This window comes from Xenopus laevis, chromosome 1S, assembly GCF_017654675.1.
Source record: "Xenopus laevis strain J_2021 chromosome 1S, Xenopus_laevis_v10.1, whole genome shotgun sequence".
NCBI lineage: Eukaryota > Metazoa > Chordata > Amphibia > Anura > Pipidae > Xenopus > Xenopus laevis.
Window position 1 is genome coordinate 67,355,525 of NC_054372.1, and position 21,227 is coordinate 67,376,751.

The 21,227-nt window shown below is 37.2% G+C and overlaps 1 protein-coding gene across 1 annotated transcript in view; it reads right to left on the bottom strand.

Annotated features, from left to right (window-relative positions):
* Positions 1-21,227, bottom strand: part of LOC108706752 (serine-rich coiled-coil domain-containing protein 1-like) — a 558,012-nt gene that overhangs the window by 411,489 nt on the left and 125,296 nt on the right. Inside the window, 2 exon segments of the mRNA XM_041579683.1 lie at positions 12,070-12,257; positions 16,428-17,757. Coding sequence (XP_041435617.1) covers positions 12,070-12,257; positions 16,428-17,739 — 1,500 coding nt within the window. The 5' untranslated portion in view covers positions 17,740-17,757.

Here is a 21,227-nt window from a genome sequence, read left to right on the forward strand (position 1 = left end):
TAGGAATATAGTAACTCACTGCAGTTAGCTAATGCTTTAAGCAGACAAATCAGGATCATGTCAAGGATGTAAACATGAAATTCAATTTCTCTCCAAAAACACCAAAAAATGAAAGTGTCCTAAAGTAATGAAAATATAATGTACTAGTAAAACTGGTGTGTTTGCTTCAGAAATACAACTATAGTTTATATAAACAAGCCGCTGTGTAGCCATGGGGGCAGCCATTCCAATCTGAGAAAGGAGAAAAGGCACAGGATACATAGCAGATAGCAGATAGCTTTGTACTATACAGTGGGATATTTCAGAACTTATCTGTTATCTATTAAGTATCCTGTGTTTGAATGGCTACCCCCTTGGCTACAAAGCAGCTTGTTTATATAAACTATAGTTGTTTTTCTGAGGCAAACACCTTTACTGTGCCGTTAATTACAAGCAGTGCTCCATCTTTAATGGCATTTTTCCTACTGAGGGCACTACCAAACAAGACTATGAAGGCAATTTCAAATGCACTTATCATAACAACAGGGATCTTATTAACAGACAGCGGGGCTTAATGTAAGGTATAAAAAATGCAAGCCACAATGTTTTTTGAACTTCTGTCACTGCCTATGGACACGGGTCCTTTCACTCCATTCTAAACCTACATAAATACAGCCTGTGTTAGGGAGGACTGCAGTCATGATAGTGGTGTAGGATACAAAGGAGATCAGTACTTACCACCTACCCTATAGAAAGCAGCATGGGCAGGGCTGCATTACACCCACCAGTGCTGTGCTTGTGCTACAGTTTCAATCTAGTGCAAAGTGCAGTGCACAGTAAGACCCCAGGACACACTTCCTAAATGAGTTCTCAGGTATGGAAGCTCCATTCATATATAATACAAATATGAAGATGCACAAAGCTCCTTATAAAACATTATTAAGTTATTCAGCAAATATGTGGGGAAATGTAAACACTAACCCTCATATCTAAAAAAAAGGCAAAAAAGTTTGACCAGGAGCAGTAACCCATAGCAACCAAAAAGATGTGTGCTTTTCAAAAGGTGGCCAGTAAATGGTTCCTGCTGATTGGTTGCTATGAGATAATGCTCCTGGGAAAACTTAGTGCCTTTTATTACATAACCCCTTTAGGGGGAGATCGATGATTAATAAATCTCACCCTAGGTCTCATAAGGGTATATTTTCCCTTTAAATTCTAGGACCACTGACTATTTTCATCAAGAAATAGATTTATGCAGTTTAGTGAATGCCAAATATTCTCTGTACCTTACATTGTGTACATTATGTTTTCTTGACAGACATATATCGCTGCTCATTCATAAATGTTATGTGTGTGGCTAGCGGCAGCAGGACAATAATCCATGACATGATATTACAATACAGGCCATTCCAAGGGGTGGCACATTTATCTATCACATCAATAGTATAAATATCTCATTCCTCTGATACCCTCTGGAAAATAGTTTTCCTTCACATGAAATCTGATAGCACCGTGTATGAAATGTCACCAGGTTATTCCATATGATAAAATGTCACAGCCGGGAAAGGTTCGATTTGCACTCACAATGGAGTTGCACAGGTTATCTGAACATCACAGTCAGTTCTCTTTCTGATGAAAATAGTCCTTTCTTTTCTTTTACATTGAGAAATGCATAATTTATAACGTCTCATAATAAGAAGATTGTCAGTTGAAACTGCTACAGTCTCCATTACATATCTAACCCTTCACTTTAGACATTAGGTACTGTTCAGGGAACAAATACTTAAATATACCTTTTCTAACCTAGTCTCTGTCATGCACAGCCAGTCAGAATTTACAGTAAATCTGCTATGATCAAATTAATTTGTGCATTCCATTAATTCAAACATCCATTCAATCTGACAATAACATTAGTAGAACTTCTAAGGAGGGAAATCAAAAGAGAAAAAGGAAATATGGTGGACAATCAGCATTTAAAAAATGTCATGCATAACAGAGGTGGTTGAAATTATTTAAAGGAACAGTAACACCAAATTAAAGTAATTTAAAGTAATGCAAATATAATGTAATGTTGTGCTGCACTGTTAAAACGGGGGTGTTTGCTTCAGAAATTCTGCAATAGTTTATATAAACAAGCTGCTGTGTAGCCACGGGGGCAGCCATTCAAAACTGAAAAAGTAGAATAGGCACAGGATACACAGTAGATAACAGATAAGCTCTGTTGTACACAATGGGATTTTTTAGGATTTATCTGTTGTCCTTTGTATATCCTGTGCTTAAATGGCTGCCCCATTGATACACATAAGCTTGTTTATATAAAATATAGTATAGTTTCTGAGGCAAACACACCAGTTGTACCAGTGCAGGGCCACAGTACATTATATTGTCATTCCTTTAAATCACTTTCAGTTTTTGGTGTTACTGTTCCTTTAAGAACTCAAGCGCTCCTTTGATGCCCAGCTTTTGGCCAATGCCATCCACAGACCATCTTGTGGGTCTGAATACATAATATGTCAAAATGTATGAGCTTCCATGATCTATGAAAGCAAATAGGAATTGTCCCCCAAATATGGCAGTGTCAAATATGTCATAACTTGAATTTCAAAAAATGGTTTATTCTAAATCCTTTATCATTTCCTTTCTCCCATTCCCTAGTTGCAGTTTTATGGATTCTATTACGTTATATATACAATGCAACAGTTCCCAGAATTTCACTGCTAAGCAATATATTCGAGCTACCTCACCAAATAGTCAGATAAATATTGTGCAGGTATGGGATGCATTATCCCGAATACTTGGGACCTGGTATTTTCCAAATAAAGGATTGCCAAAACACATGTAAAAGAGTAAAAAAAAATCCTTTAAGATTGTTTTGCTGCAGCATGGATTTATGGAGCTAGTTACAATGTGAGCGTACAATGTACTGTTTTATTATTAAAGAGAAAAAAAAAGCATTTATAAAACTAAATTTTCTTTTCTTAAAATGGAAATTTGGTAATTGGTTCTCAGTAATAGATCCTTTACCTGTGGCTTCTTTGTTTCCTTATTCAGCAATAGTAGGAAAGGAAAGCATAATACGTCTGCTAGGAGTATCATTAACATTATAATGTGATACAGTATTTGAATGGATTATTACCTTTCTTGGAAACCTCAATAAAAATAATACAGGTAAGTAACACTTTTTACTTTACAGCATGCTGGCCATTTTAATGTACATAGCATGAAAATATAATACTCAATATAGTCACTGAACTTCTCTCCCAAATGCTACAGCATAGCTCCGAGACACCTTTACATGCATTTGCAGAATGCTTGAACTTAAATATACATACTGCTTCATTAATCATAGAATGCCAACTAATACAGATTAATGAACAAACTTAGAACAAGACTCTCTGGGCTTTAATTATAACTTAAAGCACTTCACAAAAGGCTCCTGATACCACATGCAGTACAATAAACACTGGCCGGTTCGTTGCTTCTGCTTCAAGCATAGAACGTAACTATTCCCAGCGATCTACCTGTTCATGCATATTGGATATTGTTTCTGTATTATTGTGGCTGTTTACGATGCACTTTCCTGATCAACATCTGCTTGACTTCTCCTTCCCCCTCTCGCACACACACACAATAGCAGCGAGCTATTGAACCAATCATAATCTCGAAATTTAGATTATTTGCAACAACCACTAACATATAACATTATAGTCTTGTTCATTTTAGCCCAATGCTGGTTTTATTTCATGTGATCTGCTTAACATCAAATCCGTGCCCACACACAAAGACGGCAAGTCAACTGAAAATGGAGAAATTATACTGGGTCACTGGAAAGGCTGCTTTGAAATGGATGCTGTCAGATTTATTTCATGTGAAAAGCGAACTGTGAAACTGGACTTTTAAAGCACTGGTGCCATGGGATATGCTCTAAAAGGGCATAGCAAGAACAACGTACGGGCACTAATGCAAACACATTTACAGCAAAGCTGTTTCTCAGCCTTGTTTATCTTTCTTTTTTTCCCTCTTTAATTAAAAGTGAAAAGGATATATAGTGCAGCATAAAATGGAATATTAATAATACGGAGCAATTTTGGAAAAAAAACTGACGTTTGCAAAATAATATAAAAGCTGCCATGCACTCATAGTTTGATTCACCTTTGCACAAAGATAGAATTTATAGGGGCAAGATACAGTATATTATGGTCAAAGGCACAGTTGCTTAATCAAAACAATACCATGAAATGATATTTTAATTTGCTCATGTTTGCAGCGTACATTAACATTTAACAATATGTAGAGACTTATGAAACCTGAGATTGTTAGGGTTTGCTGACATCTTGTGGTAGTTTGTGCATCCACATCTAGTACTGCTGCTTTACACAAATAGTACATGAAAAATCTAAACAATGCTTAACTAGGTTCACTGGTTAGAATTTGACTTAATCAATTAATATAATACAGGTATGGGATCTGTTATCCAGAAACCCATTATCCAGAAAGCTTCGAATTACGGACAAGCTGTCTCTAATAGACTCCATTTTATCCAAATAATCCAAATTTTCGAAAATGATTTCCTTTTTCTCTGTAATAATAACACAGAACCTTGTACATGATCCAAACTAACATATAATTAATCATTATTGGAAGTAAAACCAGCCTATTGGGTTTATTTAGGGTTTACATGATTTTCTAATAGACTTACAGTATGAAGATCCAAATTACAGAAAGATCTGTTATCCAGAAAACCCCAGATCCCAAGCATTCTGGATAACAAATCCCATACTTGTGTTATAATATATTACAATAATGATGACTATACCTGAGAATATTCTTCAGAAGCTTGAACCTTAAAAAAAACGCCAGAAAAAAACGTGGCAAGTAATAGCTGGCAAGGTTCAATTGTGGTCAATGAAAATTGACTCTAACAACTTGAATGGGACAGTATGGTTCTCACTGGCATGTGACTTTTCTTTCTGCAGAAAAAAACGCACGCGTTTTGTTCTTAAATAACTAGTTTTTGAGAAAAAAGGTAGCACAAGTTTTACCAAATTTTTTTTCCTGACCTTAAAATTTGTAAATAGGCCTCTATCAAAACACTGTGTTTGCATGCTATTTATAATTTTGCCATAAAAGTATTTGCCTAATACATTACATTATCTTTCTTATAATTAGGGGGCTGCCATATCTGTGCAGCAGTAGTCTGTTAGCATTAGAAACTTTAACTGAAGAGTTAAGAAGGGACAGTCAGGTTGTCAAAACAGTCAGGTTTAGGAACTTCAAGTGACAATTACTTACAAAAGCAGAACTATCAGCGAAAAATTATCAATATGACCTATAGGTAACTTTTGATGTAGTTTAATATTTTGAAAATGTTTAGTGTCAGTATCACTTTAAGTACAGGCCAGCAAAAATATTCTTTGCGAGGACACACATCGGGACACACATTTAAACCATATGTGGAAGTTTTGTTTAAGAATCGGGGCAGTTTAAAAGCAACTGATTAACATTTTTTGTAAGTATTTTCATGCTCAGTTGTGGGATGAACAATACTGATGATGGCACATAAATTGTCAACACTGTGAATTGCAACCCTAGTTGGGTTTTATAGTTTAACGCTGGACAAATTTGTCTCTGGGCCGTCACCCATAGCAAATAGTTAGAGATTTGCTTTTAGCATTCTTTCTGCTGCAGAAAATTAAAACTAATTAAAAAAATTGCTGGAAGGGTCACTGCACTCAATAATACAGTATGTACCCATTGTTAGTGAATGGGAGTCACTGAATACTGCATATTTTCAATTCAAAACACCAGCTCCTGGTTGACTGTGCCAGTTATGTTGGCTTCTGTGCTCTGGAAGTGATATCTTCTTGCAGATTTATTACAAAGAGCATAGTGTTCTGCTTTATATCTGTAATAAAAGTTCTGCCACTGCAGCAGTGGCCTACATTTCCCTGTAATGTTAAGGGATATTCGGATCAGCTAGTTGCAAACCGCTGCAAAAAAAACAATTATAGAGGCACATTACATAACAAACAATGGTATCCATACCTCAGTGGAGTACAGGGCAATGTAGGGAACCCACACTTGGCATGCCAAATTGTTGTGTACCTCCCAATAGAGGTAATTTTGAAAGGCCTTGTAAATCTGACTTAACCAATACCAGATTTGCTACCATGATACTGCATTTACTGTAAGCATAGGGTGACTATTTTTGGAATCAATAATCATCATTCTAATAACCACTCACAGTTCCCACTGACTTCAGTGCTTTATCCAATAAATACCCTTTGACTTACCAGTTCTGAAATCAATGTATTGTGATTCTAATTCTGGGCAATCAGAAAATAGTTTTAGGTGCTTCGTTGTCCAACCGCATATAAAGGACACAACAAATGTTGACATGGTAGCACTCACTGAAGGGCAGACAATAAGGGGCAGATTTATGAAGGGTAGAATTTCGAAGTACAAAAAACTTCAAAATTCGACCATCAAATTAAAAAACTTCGAATTTGAATATCGAATTCTAATCTTCCTCTCAAACTTCTCCTCTGCTGCTCACCAAACAGATGGCAAAGGTTGACTTTATACTTATAAAAGTACTAGACAGGGTTGGGGAAGCTTAGCCTCCCCTAGCCTTAAAGAAAATCTGCTTATCCATACAAGCAAATACTCATTACATATGGTAGGTGCTATACTTGTGTTTTCTACCAGTTTCCTACCAATATCCTACAACAGGCGAAGTGACAGTATCCCTTTAGAAAAGAAAACCCTATATATGTTGCTTGTGTTCTGCTGATCACACCTATAAATGCACAGACTGCAATTATTACCATAATATCTTACTGTACCAAATGTATATCCCTGAACTATGCTGAACTGCACTGAGCATGCTTTCCTCTCTATAATCAGAAAGAAATACTGTCAAAGCAGCAATGACAAAGGAGATGAGAATGTCACTCCAGCTAAATTGTATGGTGTAGCACTGAACCTGTAGGTGAGTGATGTGTTTCATCTTAACTTCCTGCATAGCATTGTCATCAACAAGCATTTTATTGCCATTCAAGTATCTGCAGATAAACAGCACCATAGAAAGGGGATGATCACAAGCACACACAAACCGCTGCACATTTGAAAAAATCTCTAGGGTCTTTCTGACCAGCTTTCCAAAGATACATTTGATTTATTTCAATATGATAACTATTCTTTTAGAACAGAAGCTAAGATGCTGAGATGCTTTAATGTAGATGTGTTTCCTTATTTATTTCTATTTCCTTTCATGTTTTTACAGTTTGGTGGTTTTCTTGCAGTGTGAAGAGATGTTCAGCGAAGTAAGGTCAAACAAAATTGTAGGCATTTTTATGCAAGTCTTGAGAGCTTGTTTACAAACCTAAAATGCATGCAAAGTAGAAGAATATGGTGTAGTTAGAAAGACCGTGTTATTACACTGCAATCAAGTGTAATTGTGCTTGCACCAAAAACTGGATGCAATGTAACTTGCACCTGATTCCATAACATGCACAAAACTGACACTTGTAGCAGGTGCCCAGTTCCCTTACATGGTTTCCTTGTGTGCCAGACACTTAGTTCAATGGAACCCTGTCCTTACAACATGTCTATGGCTATTGGGAAGTACAGAGCTGTGTCGTACTTAAAGTGCTGTGCCTGAATTTAGTGGGCTGCACACAGCTGAAAGTGCTCAACAAATAATTTTGTGCTCAGAGAGCGAAACATCAGACAGCATAGTGCTGTATGATAGTAATGGTAGAACTAACAAAAAGAATAAAGCTGGCCATAGACACAAAGATAAAGTTGTATGAAACAACGGTTCATATGATTTTTGGATTGTGTTTGAAATGTCCTAACATTTTTTGTACCATGTCGTTTAGTGGATCGGACAGGTTAGAACGGTTCTGGTGACTGTGATTGCTGTCTGTCAATTCATGGACAGAACATTGTCTGATTTGGTCGTTTAACTACTTAATCTGAATGCTTAGTAATAGGTCGGAAAATTGCAATGGACGAACATTTGTCTGACATAAGGATAAATCTGCACATCTATGGCCATCTTAAAGGGGAAGGAAACCTCGTCGGCGCTAACCCCCTCCCGTGTATTGCCCCCCCTCCCTCCTCCCCCCTGGCCTACCCCTCCGCTGGGCAAATGCCCCTAACTTGTTACTTACCCTTCTGCGCAGGTCCAGTCCAGGGAGTTCACAGCCGACATCTTCTTCCACGCGATCTTCTTCCTCCTTTGACCGGCGCATGCGCAGTAGGATCATTTCGCCGGTACGGATCTACTGCGCATGCGCCAAAAGTCACGCGCATGCGCAGTAGATCGTACCGGCGAAATGATCCTACTGCGCATGCGCCGGTCAAAGGAGGAAGAAGATCGCGTGGAAGAAGATGTCGGCTGTGAACTCCCTGGACTGGACCTGCGCAGAAGGGTAAGTAACAAGTTAGGGGCATTTGCCCAGCGGGAGGGGTAGGCCAGGGGGGAGGAGGGAGGGGGGGCAATACACGGGAGGGGGGTGGGGGGTTAGCGCCGAGGAGGTTTCCTTCCCCTTTAAAGAAGGAAAGGTTAAAACTACGTAAGCTTTATCAGAAAGGTCTATATAAATGCTCTAGTAAACCCTCAAAGTAATGCTGCTCTGAGTCCTCTGTCAAAAGAAACACCACATTTCTTTCTTCTTTTCTGTACACATGGGCTTCTGTATCAGACTTCCTGTTTTCAGCTTAAACCTCCAGGGCTTGGGCTTGAGCATGTTCAGTTTGCGCCTCTATCTCACCCTCCTCCCCTTCCTGCTGTACACTGAGCTCAGAGCTATGAGCGAGCAGTGAGAGAATCAGGTAGGAAGTGATGTCACAGCAAGCTAATATGGCAGTTGCTATCCTAAACAAACAGAGGCAGTTTCTAGAGCTGTTTACTCAGGTATGGAAAAGGATTCTAAAGAATAAAAATTGCATTCTAGCTCGCAATGTTGTGGCTAATCTATTGGCAATAAACTGCCTTGGTAGCTTTCCTTCTCCTTTAAGAATGTGTATTATAATGGAACCTTTGAACTACTACTACTACTGGAAACAAAATACTGTAACAAAATAAATACTGTAAATGGAGAAAGATTTACTGTTATTAGCAAGAGAGAATGGCATTTGTCTTGTTTAATATACCAGACAAAAGCAAATGTGATGTTGTCCCTAGAGCCATTTAGAAAAGCAGATCTTGCAGATGTTGATTGTTTGCTGATCAAACATGTCTGTTTTATAATGAACAAAATTCATTTCAATAGGCATTAACAACAATTATCAAAAATGAAAACCTATCAAAAGTTTTGACCCTTTATGGTCAGGTACGTGAACACCCGTAGAGTTTAAAGTAGCACCACTGAAAAAGAACACAAAAAAAGCAGTAGTTTAGAACATGTAACTATAAATATTTTTTATTCTAGTTGAATTATTTACAGATAAATAAAGTTAAACATTTTTAAAATTTTGAAATTGAGATTAAAGTGGGCGTAACATCAGTATTTACTATGATGAAGGTAGTTCCAGGTACTGGCAGTGAAAGTAACCTGGTTCTACACTGAAAAAAAAACAACATTTTTGCCATCCAAGTGGTAAGACAACAAATACATTTTAAGGAGGCTATGCAGTCAAATCTGGAGAGTCATCATCCAATGGTATTTTACAGCAAGTTTGATTAATATCTAACCATATTTTTAACACATCAGTGAAGGAACTGGTAATTTTGACCCATAAATTGGTCAAGGATCTGCCAACTCAGCAGTCAATATTAGAGCATGTTGGGTCTGATAAAGCAGGTTAAACAACAATTCTTGTGTGCGCTGGCCTCAAAATAATTTTGTGGATGCACAAGCACAAAACTTAAATGGAACACAGGTGAGCGTGAAGTTTTGCAAGTTCAGATTGCAGGTTTTAGCAGTCTTAATCATTTCAGTGCACATGGTAAGTAACTGCATTTTGACCAACATTTTGACCAACTGCATTGCTAGTTTCATCTCTGCATTTTTAACACCATACTATATACCCAGGCTTACTGTAGTGTAGTAAGAGTAATTTAGTAATGGTAAAAAGTTTCTCTTTTTCCCATAAGCAATAGCAGCCAATCAGATGTTTTGTTGAGTCTACTTGTACTAGAGGTATAAAAACGTATTTTTGATTGGTTGCAAAGAATAACTGGATGTAGTTCCAGCTACAAAATGTTGCTGATATAATTATCAGTTTCTTTATTTAATAATCCTGAAATCAAAGTGGTTGGAAAAAATGTAATAGTATATTTGTTGGTATTCACTTATTAATCAATTTACTTACCTGAGGCTAATTGGCCTTTGGAATCAAATGTATCATAGTGCCTTGTTTGAATGTTTGTGAATCCCCTCTTAGGAATTCCTTAGGTGAAACTAGAGCATTTTGGCAGTTGCTACTCAGCTGTCTAACATGGTAGCAACATCTTTAACAGATTATACATTATACCATATATAAACAAATACTGTATAACAGTGTTACTGTTAATTAGATGTTTCGGAATAACACAGGAATTGTAGAGGATAATTTTATCATTGACCAATTTTCTTCTGCTTGATAAATGTCAGCCCAGAGGTTGACTCATTTTACACAGGGGATCTCTTCTTTATTTGTACAATCTCTCATGCTCACCTTTATCTAACCTTTTCATGCTCTTCCTAGATGCAACACTTCTGCTTTCGTTTATTTATCTTAGCAGATTAAGTAAGATAATTAACACACATATGTTTAATAGGCTGCTAAGCAAACCATTAATAATTTAGTGGATAGCATAATAAAGGCACTTTCATGCTCTAACTATTTCTTAAGATTGCTTTTTATATCATGTTGAGTGAGTATGGAAACCACTGGCGTAACCTTAGAAACAGAGGTACCAGAGGATGCTGGGAGACATGGCTCTATACAGTATAGAAAGGAGAGAGAGATGGGAAGTTCTGATGGTATAAACTGTCCAGAACCCCTATGAAAATGTGAAGGTCAATACAGAAAGGTATAGGAACCTAAAAGTGAGAAATGAGCTTAAATGCGTGTACCCAAATAATAAGTCACCAGAGAAACACAGGGATGGGGAAGTTGGGGTCTTCTAGATCACCTCCAAATTGGGGCGTTAAAGAAACGTGTGATTTCTGTCCTTCATTTGGCAAACATGTAGTGGTATGCTAGAATTTTTGTAGATATGTGCGGAGGTTTCTATACACAATTTGAGTGGGGAGTTGTTAATAAACATTGGGGTCAATGCTGACTTTGACTCTAAGAAAGGCAGGCATCGTTATCCTAATTTCTGTATTCCCTACTTGGGGGCAGATTTATAAAAGGTAAAATTTCGAGTTTATTTTTACTGTAATGAATCCGAATATACTCACAACTCGAATGAGAGGTTATTTAAGAAAAAACTCAAACGTCTAAAACTCAAATGAATATTACTGACCAGAATACTCAAATCGAATTCAAATTAGACTCAAATCTATTTTTTTCTCCGAAAAGAAACTCGAATGTCAGAAAAGCTATTAATATCTTCAAATGGGTCATTGGACCACTGCCATTGCTTCTATATGAACTTGCCAGGTTTTAGGTGGTGAATAGTCAAATTCGAGCTGTTCCCAGGGTCCAGGTATGATAAATCTCGAATTCGAGTTTGGATTATTCCCAACTTGAATTTGTGAGTTTTGACCAAAAATCCAACTCGAATTTACAATTGAACCCTTAAGAAATCTGCCCCTAAGTGTTGCTGGGATAGTGTTGTAAACATATTCCTGTCCCAAAACCTATTACAGTATCTAGCCTTCACAAGGGCACCCCTTCATTCTATTATATTATATTCCCAAAAATGTTATATTTATCTAAAATGCCTCACCCCATGATATAATAAACAGTCTATGGCATAACAAGAGATTATTTTAATGCAGAAAAGTTTCATTACCTAATATCTGAAACCTTGACAACACATCTATTTTTTGTTGACTAAATTGAATTCTTAAAATTTATATATGATAGAGATAGATAGATAGATAGATAGATAGATAGATAAGTTATTCTTTGGAGAGAAACTCTTACCATACTATTCATTTTGGATGATGTTGAATTTGTTCTCTGTTTTCTTAAACTATTAGATTCCTCTGTGTTTCCGTCCTTTGGTCTAAAAGCCATTCTACTGCCTCCTGCAGTGCCCTCAGAAGATGATCTCGATCGCCTTTCAGATGACCTCCAATCTCGATATGGGCTGAAGCTATTGGCATAGTTAACTAAAAGCAGAAGAGAGCATGCATAAACATAAAAAAAAAACAACAAAAAGGATGTTCAAATAAAATTTTACACATCAGGGGGGGGCAGATTAAATCATTTTCACAGACTAAATGTGATCATAGGGCCATTTGACCTCTAGTTGCTTGACCCTATCCAGATCTAGCCTGTAACTCCATTGTACCCTTGTCTTGTTCCAAGTTTCTAGTCTCTGAGCCCTCTCCCTGTTCCTGTTCCATTGTCCTTGATCCCTGCCTGCTTCATTGGATCTCCTGGTACTGACCTTGATCTGCACTGTGGACATTCCTACTGACTCCCTGCCTACTTTGTGTGATCTCCCAGTAGATCTCAGTCTGCTCTCTGGACTTTCCCTCTGGACCTCTGCCTCTCTCGACCTCAGCTTGTTTATTGGACCTTCACTGTTAGCTGCCTGTCCAGACCTTTGGCCCATTGGACTGGACTTTGCTTTGCCTGCCAGTACCTCAATATATTATTTTTATTTATGGTTATACACCAGGTTATCCAGTATACAGGCTCCCTTTTTCCTACCTGTCCTCAGTGACAGAACATAACAAGTGTCTCTTTTTTGCAGACTACCAATTGTTATGGGTAAGGATAGGCAAGATCAACCCAAAAGCTCTAAGAGCAAAGTGCAATTTCATTTGCCAGTTGCAAGTTTTTTGACACGAATTGAGTGAAATTACACTGAAAATTTCTGGAGACCAGATCTTGCCATTTCTGGCACTCAGCAGAAAAATGTCATCTGCACGTGATTCTTTGGGCACAAGTATGCATCTTTTGATGCAGTTTGCTGTGGGAACCTCCAGGGTTTGTAGCATCAATAGGTACACATGCACATGCACATCAGGATACCAAATCAAATTATAAATGCAGAAATATTTAATAACCTGTTTAATATGACATAACTAAGTGGCCCCTCAAATATTGTACAGTAGTATATATCTAAGCTCCTTCAAACAACTAGGGGCACATTTATCAAGGGTCAAATATCGAGGGTTAATAAACCCTCGAATTCGACCCTCAAATTTAAATCCTTAGAATTCGTATATCGAATTCGAAGGATTTAGCACAAATCCTTCGATCGAAGTAAAAATCGTTCAACTGAACGATAAAATCGTTCGAATCCAACGATTCGAACGATTTTAAGCGATCGATCGAAGGATTTTTCTTCGATCAAAAAAAGGTTAGAAAAGTGCTGGGGAAGGTCCCCATATGCTAACATTGTACCTCTGTAGGTTTAAACTGCCAAAGTATGTAGTCGAATTATTTTTAAAGAGACAGTACTTCGACTATCTAATGGTCGAATAGTCGAACGATTTTTAGTTCTAATCGTTCGAGTCGAAGTCGAAGGTCGTAGTAGCCTATTCGATGGTCGAAGTACCCAAAAAAATACTTCAAAATTCGAGCTTAGTAAATGTGCCCCCTAGTGTCAGGAAAGCAAATGAATCCTGCAACCCTGTATATCTGCTATTGGCCAAATTTTAATCCACATAGAATTTGCTAGATAAAATTTCATGCATACAATGTTTCAGTGACTCCCTGCCTCCACCAATATAGGGTACTGTGCCCTATAGAATACAATAGCTCTGTGACTCCCTCTGGCACAGTGATCCAGAATTTTGAGGGAAAATGGCCCAATACATTGGTACCCAGCTTACCAAAAATAGTTTGGTTTTTCTATGGCCTGTTAGGGTCTCAACATTCTGTTTTGTTTTCAGCTTTTTAAAACCCAATAAATGGCCAATAAATTAACAACATGTAAATACTTAACATGGCTTAGTAATTATCAAGTGCAGTTAATTTATTAACAAAATAAACACATAATTTTTTTTCTAAATTAGCATTGCTATATTTCAGAGCTTTCTGGATAACTGTTCTGTATAATAGATCCAATACCTGTAATTCAAGGATTGGGTTTAATCATCAGACAGAATATAGATAGAGATAAGATTGCCACCTGTGTCATTTTGAACTGGACATCTCAGTTTTTCAAAGGGCTGTCTGTTCAAAACGTTCTGTCCAGTTTAAAACATTGATAGAACTGGACAGAAATGTAATTGTGATGCAATAACCCCACCCTGCATCATAACTCCACCAACATCATTGTGTCCGCCTCTGATGTCATCATGCCCACCCCAACATCATGGCCCCAGCCCCAAGCTATCTGCCCCATCCCCTTTGTTTGGGTTTAGCTACCGGCAAAGGTGGCAACCCTAGAGATTGACCCCAGCAAGATAAGACACAGTAACCACAGCATTTCACAATAGCCTATCAATACATGATACAGGAATTAAATGTCAGGCCCCCATATGTAATATAAGGCACTAAGGGGCAAATTTACTAAAGGGCGAAGTGGCTAATGCTAGCGAAAATTTGCCAGAGTGATGTCATTTCGCTAGCGAAGTGGACCTACTCTAGCGCTACTTCACACCCTTATGCTAGCCGAAGTTGCGCTATGGCGAAGGGATGTAACTACACTAATTCACTAACTGGCGCATTTTACTGAACGTTACCTCTTGCGCCAGACTTGCCTTCACCACCACAGACCAGGCAGAGTGCAATAGAGTAGATAAGGATTACTTCAAAAAAAGTTGAAATTTGGGAAAGTCCCAAAAAAAGCTGGCGTCTTTTACTTTTTTAAGGGTGATAGGCTGAAAAAGATAGTAAATTTTTTGGGGGGTACCCTCCTTTCCCCCTACATTTCCTAACATATGGCACCTAAACTATACAGTGGGCACATGTATAGGGCAAAATAACAACTCTATTTTATTTTATGAAGTTTTCCCAGGCTTGTGTAGTGTAATGTATTTGCTGCTACATATACGTCCATTGTACTTTAACTTGGCGCCGTATGCAAATTAGGCATCGCTAGCGTAACTTCGCTTATCGAATTAACGCTAGCGCAACTTCGTTACCTTTTGCTTCCCCGAGCATAACTTTGGATTTTAGTGAATTAGCGGCGCCCTGGCGAAATTTCGCCTGGTGCAGTGCGGCAAAGCCAACGCTGGCGCAACTTCGAAGGTAAGTAAATTTGCCAGTAAGTTTGCCCAGGAGCAGTAACCCACAGCAACCAATAAGATGTTGGCATTTACCAGTAAATGCTACCTGGGCAAACTTAGTGCCTTTTATTATATAACCCCCAGGACATTTTCCTAGTTGGCCCTTTGCCCTTTATGGAGCACATTAATTTTTTTACCTTTTTGAGAAAGAAAGTTAGTTTAGGTAAGAAAAAAGATAGGTGCCAAATTTATTGCATCAGATAAGCAGAAGAATATTGGGAGGCTGTTAATCATATAGGGCTGGTAGGGGAATTGCTCTAGGAGTAAATGAGAGCAAAGAGCTAATAATTTTCCCAATACAACCATATAATATGGACATAGGGTTACAGAGGATCAGCCTGCACCCTTATCTGTGTTATCCTCTGTCTGTATCCACATGGTGTTGTTTTTGGGTCCTTACACAGCTTTTACTAGCAATAACACAACAAACAGAACATAAATGAGAGCATCAGCTGCCTACAGAAAATTAGCCATAAATGTGTTTTGTTAGAAGCTGTCAATCTGTTTGCTGTGATATCTTTGTATCAAATATTTCCTAGAGACTTTTGTGAACTGGCATCTATTGGGCACATTTTTTGAAAAACTGTACTTTGGCTCTATTAATAAGTTGCACTTGAACAATGAATTTCTCAAACCTGGTTATACCACGGTGTTTCTTAATGTAACCATTTAAGGGCTTCGGTTGTTGGGCCCTTGATATCAGGTTCCACAGCTAAGCCTAGGACAAGTTGCAAATACTAAAAATAGGGTGCCTACACTTGATACTTGTTTTGTTTGTTTTTATTTTGTATCATTCTGTGCTTACATTTTAAGTCCTAAATGACACCATGTGTTGCATGGTTCACTGAACCCCTACATATGGGGTTCACCATTTACAGTATATGGAGGATAATGAAAGCAACCTTAGAGTTTCATGAGCTGTAGTCAAAGCCTGCAGTCTTGTTCTTTTTGTATCTGAAGATCATCTTCAGTAAATTGTAATATCTTTACAGTTTACAACAGAGTGTAAATGATTTCCTATACATATGTATGTGTTTGTAAAATTATAAAGTAGCAGTTCATGGAAAATCAAAAGACAGGTTAATAAGGTACCTCTAGCATGATTATGATGTGTTAAAGCAGACGGAGTCTCGACAGATGAGATACTTTTTGATTCCGAAACAGAACGATGAGTTCTCAACTTTGTAGGTATCATTTCATGTATATCTGCTGCTCGCTCATACTTCTTTGGGACATTTTCAGTGGAGAGTGAGTGACCACCATTTTGAAACACTGAAGTGCCTGTATGGCATCCTGCTGTATTATTTCCATTGTCCTTAAATTCATTTGTACTCAGCTCAGAAATTGGTAATAATACTTTTGGTTGATATACACTGGGGCTTGTTACAGAAGGTTTTGAACTCAGTCTCTCCATACTTGTCTCATCCTTCAACTTTGTAAGGCTTATGCCATCAACATGAGAGCCGTTTTTTAAAATATCAGTTTCTTTAATGTGTTCATTCATTATGCCTGGGCTACGAAATGTCGGTGAGGTAGAATTAGCATGGCAGATATGCTGTTTGTGAGGTTGTTGCTGTCCACTGTTTGGCAAAGAATCAGCTTCAGATGCAGAATCATCCATAAAAGTGAAATCTGAAGGGGAATGTGGAGCAGTTGTATGATCCGTGGAGATAAGAGGTGAGTGCAATGAACCTTCTGTGTTCTCAGTTATTTCAGCAGCACTGGGTAACAATGGCTTCGCAGCTGGAGATTCAGTAACTGAAGAATGCTGATGTTCTGTGGAACATCCAGAGTTTTGGGTCAATGATGGTGACTGACACCGAGACACAGGTCTAGAAAACCGGTAGTGCGATGACAGTGACCTAGGAAGAAGCTTCCTTGTGGAATGTTTAACAGAGCGCTTGCTTTCTTCTTCTATAAATCCTGAGTCATCACTTTCATTTTTCCCTAAACAGTTTGTAAATACATTCCTATTAACCGAATGGTCTTTCTTTTTCTCAAAGTCCTCAGTAACCGACCTTGTAATTTTTTTTCTGCGTGAGCCATATACACTAATGGAACTCTTGCCCTTGTTTTTAACTTGTTCTTCCACATCCAGCTTTGGTAAACAGCTGTGAGAACTCTGAGACTCATTAGAAATATTAACAGTTTGGTTGACAGAGTCGGTTTTTTGATTGTTCTCCTTTCTTTGATGGAAGCTTAAAGATGTAGTGCGAAATATACTTCTTCGCTTTCCAGTACTGCCCGAGCTAGAATTAGTAGAGGAAGGAGAGGAGCTGTGCAGTCCAACAGTATTGCTTGATGATGGTGAAGAAGGAAGGGAATCCTGCCTTCGCCCAATACTGCGTCTAAATATTGGCAATCTGGAGACAAGCGTTGACCTCCTCGATTCTAAGTCCCCCATCAGATCAAAAGTATGGACCTAGAAATGTATATGAAAGAATTAATATGACGCACATATTGTTTTATATTTTATAACATTTCATAAAGCACACTTTTTAAAACATTATACAGCTACAAAACCACTTCAATAATTTTGCTTATGTGCACAAGGAACTACCATATGACTTAAATTCACCATGAAAATCTAATTGACATACCCACCACATTAAAGAAAAGACTGGCCAAGTAGGGGGTGTTTAAGATGGAAAAGAGGTGTTTAAGGGATATGATAACATGTATAAATATATAAGGGGATCATCCTTCTAGCTGACACATGGATAACCATTCCGATTAGAAGAAAGGAGGATTCGACTAAATCTTTGCTTCATTTTTTTACAGTTAGAGCCGTGAACATGTGGAATTCTCTCCCTAAATCAGCTGTACAGGCTGATACAGCTTTAAGAAGGGGTGGATGGTTTTTTAGCAAGTGAGGGAATACAGAGTTATAGAAGATAGCTCATAGTACAAGGGACTAGTCCGATTGCCATCTTGGAGTCATGAAGGAATTTTTTTTTTGCATTCAATCACTTTTGAAAATTCTTAATTTCTAGACATTTTAAATAACAGACTGGGTTTCATATTTCAGATACTGTGCAATCAATTGGCAATTTCGAATTATTTATTACCAGTTATTTGAATCAGTTTGATATAATAGCATTTGTTTATTGCTTTTGACAAGCTGATTCTGAATGCCCAAACAATAATAGGCTTTTATCACCGTTGCTTAGAAGCACTAATGAACAAAGTGGAAAAGTAATCTATCATATCAAATGAGAGATTTGTATCCCAGGAAAATATATGCTCCACTTCAACAATAACAGGCACATTGAAAAAGTGAGTTTTACCAGTTAACTGTAACCACTCTATTATTATTACTATCCTTTATTGATGTAGCAACAACATATTTCACAGCACTTTACACATTATTCTCATTAGTTCCTACCCGTATGAAGCTTCCTATCACACTCATACATACTATTCCCAGTTTTATCAAGCACCAGTTAATCAGTATATTTTTAGGGTGAGGGATGCACAAGTACGGGGAGAACATACAAGCTCCTTGCAGATACTGTTCTGGCTGGAAATGAATCTTGGACCCCAATAAGTATCTGTTATTTCAGGTACTGGTATGGGATCCATTAACTGGAAACTCATTATCGAGAACGCTCCAAATTATGGAATGGCTGTCTCCCATAGACTCCATTTTATCCAAATAACCTACATTTTTTAAAACGAATCCTTTTTCTCTGTAATAATTAAACAGTACCTAGTACTTGATTCCCAACTAAGATATGATTAATCCTTATGGGAAGCAAAACCAGCCTGTTGGGGTTATTTTACGTTTAAATTAGTTTCTTGTAGACTTTTGAAGATCTGAATTACAAAAAAATCCGTTATCCGGAAAACCTCCAGGTCCCTAGGATTCTAGATAACATACCTGAACAGTTTGTTTTCTGCCTTAAACCAATTAAAAGCATTTAAAGGAAAACTATACCTCCAAAAAGAATACTTAAGTAACAGATAGTTTACTGTATAACAAATTAGGTGGCATATTAAAGAATCATACCAAACTGTATTATATATTTGAGTAAATATTGCCTTTTATATCTCTTGTCTTGAACCACCATTTGGTGATGGTCTGTGTGCTGCCTCAGAGATCACCAGACCAGAAATACTGCAGCTCTAACTGTAAAAGGAAGAAGTGTGGAAGCAAAAGACAGAATTCTGTCTGTTAATTGTGACCTAACATGTATGGTTTGTTTGTGTCCACTATTCTAGGATGCCATTTTTAAAATGGCAGTTGTCTATTTATGATTACCCAATGGCACAAACTACTGAAAAGTAAATTATTATGAAAATAGTTTATTTACATTAATCAGGGTTTTACATGTGAGCTTTTTTATGCAATATATTTTCATAGAGACCTACATTATTCGGGGGTATAGTTTTCCTTTAAAGGAATTGTTATGTTAGACATCCAGTCACTGCAGCCTCTATAGCTACACTGAACTGTTCCTTTAAATGAGTTATATAGAGTTATAATAATCTTAACTAGCATACTGCAAGTATAGGATCTGATATCTGGAAACATGTTATCCAGAACATTCCAAATTATGGGAAGGTTGTCTTGCACAAACTTCTTTTTAATGAAATAGTTCAAAATTAAATTAAAACCTATTTCCTTTTACTCTGTAGCAACACAACAATACCTGTGCTTGATCCCAACTAAGATATATTTAATTCTTATTGATGGTAAAGCAATTATACAGGCTTAAAGGGTTTCTTCACCTTCCAAACACTTTTTTTCAGTCCAATTGTTTTCAGCTTGTTCACGATAAACAAAGACTTTTTTCAATGATTTCCATCTTTTTCCCCCCCAAAATTAAAGTTTCAAATGTAATGTTCCTGTGTCTGGAGTTTGAGTATGGCAGCTCAGTGATCCAGGAGAATTCTGAACTGTTACAATTTGGTACTTTTAGTTGATACAATTAGTTGATACATTTCTCAGCAGCATCTGTGGAATATTAGCAACTATTATATCAATTCTAACAGCTGCCTTTAATGACTCGTGGATTCTGCTCAGCAGGACCAAAGATAAGAAATTTATCAACTAAATGTATCAATTTAGAAATGACCCCCCCCCCGAGCTGCTTTAGAAGATGAAAAACAATTTTACACTTCAATATTAGAAAAAAAAAATCACATATAGGAAATTGAAAGTAATTGGAAAACTTTTTTATTCATGGTGTACAATTCATGGTGTACAATCTGAAACCAAATGAACTAATAAAAGTGTTTGAAAGTGAACAACACCTATGAAGTTTGAAGTTCCAAATTACACAGTTCGGTGAACAAGGGTATATTCCCAATTACAGGGAGCTAAAATCTATTAGCCTCATTTTGAAACCTTTACAGGGATCCCTAATGTCCCCAAATCTTGAGAATGATAGCCTGTATATAAATGTACATTTCATGTTAGTAGAGCTTATTTATTAACACTGGACACATTTTTAAAAAATTAAATTCTAATTATTTGGATAAAGTAGAGTCTATGGGACTGTAATTCTGAGCTTTCTGGATAAAGGGTTTTTGGATAACATATCCCATACCTGTTTATTTTCCTTGGTTCTTATCTTGCACATTAATACAGTATGTAAACCCATAGATCAGTATGTTTTATAAACTGAGTATTCCCTGTAGGGTGTCCTATTCATTGAATAGCTAAGGAATTATCCACAGACTTCAAAACAAATAAATTAAGTTGCTCTATCATAGTCTATGCTGTATTAATCAGCCATGGTAAGCAAAGCAGCATGGCAGCTTATAAACCGCTGGGGAATAAAATAAACTTGACAAAATCAACATTAATATTTTTTTAAACTAATTGAAAAAGCACATGCAAATGACACATCATACTTATTCATTTAGAAAAAAAAATGAATAGCACAG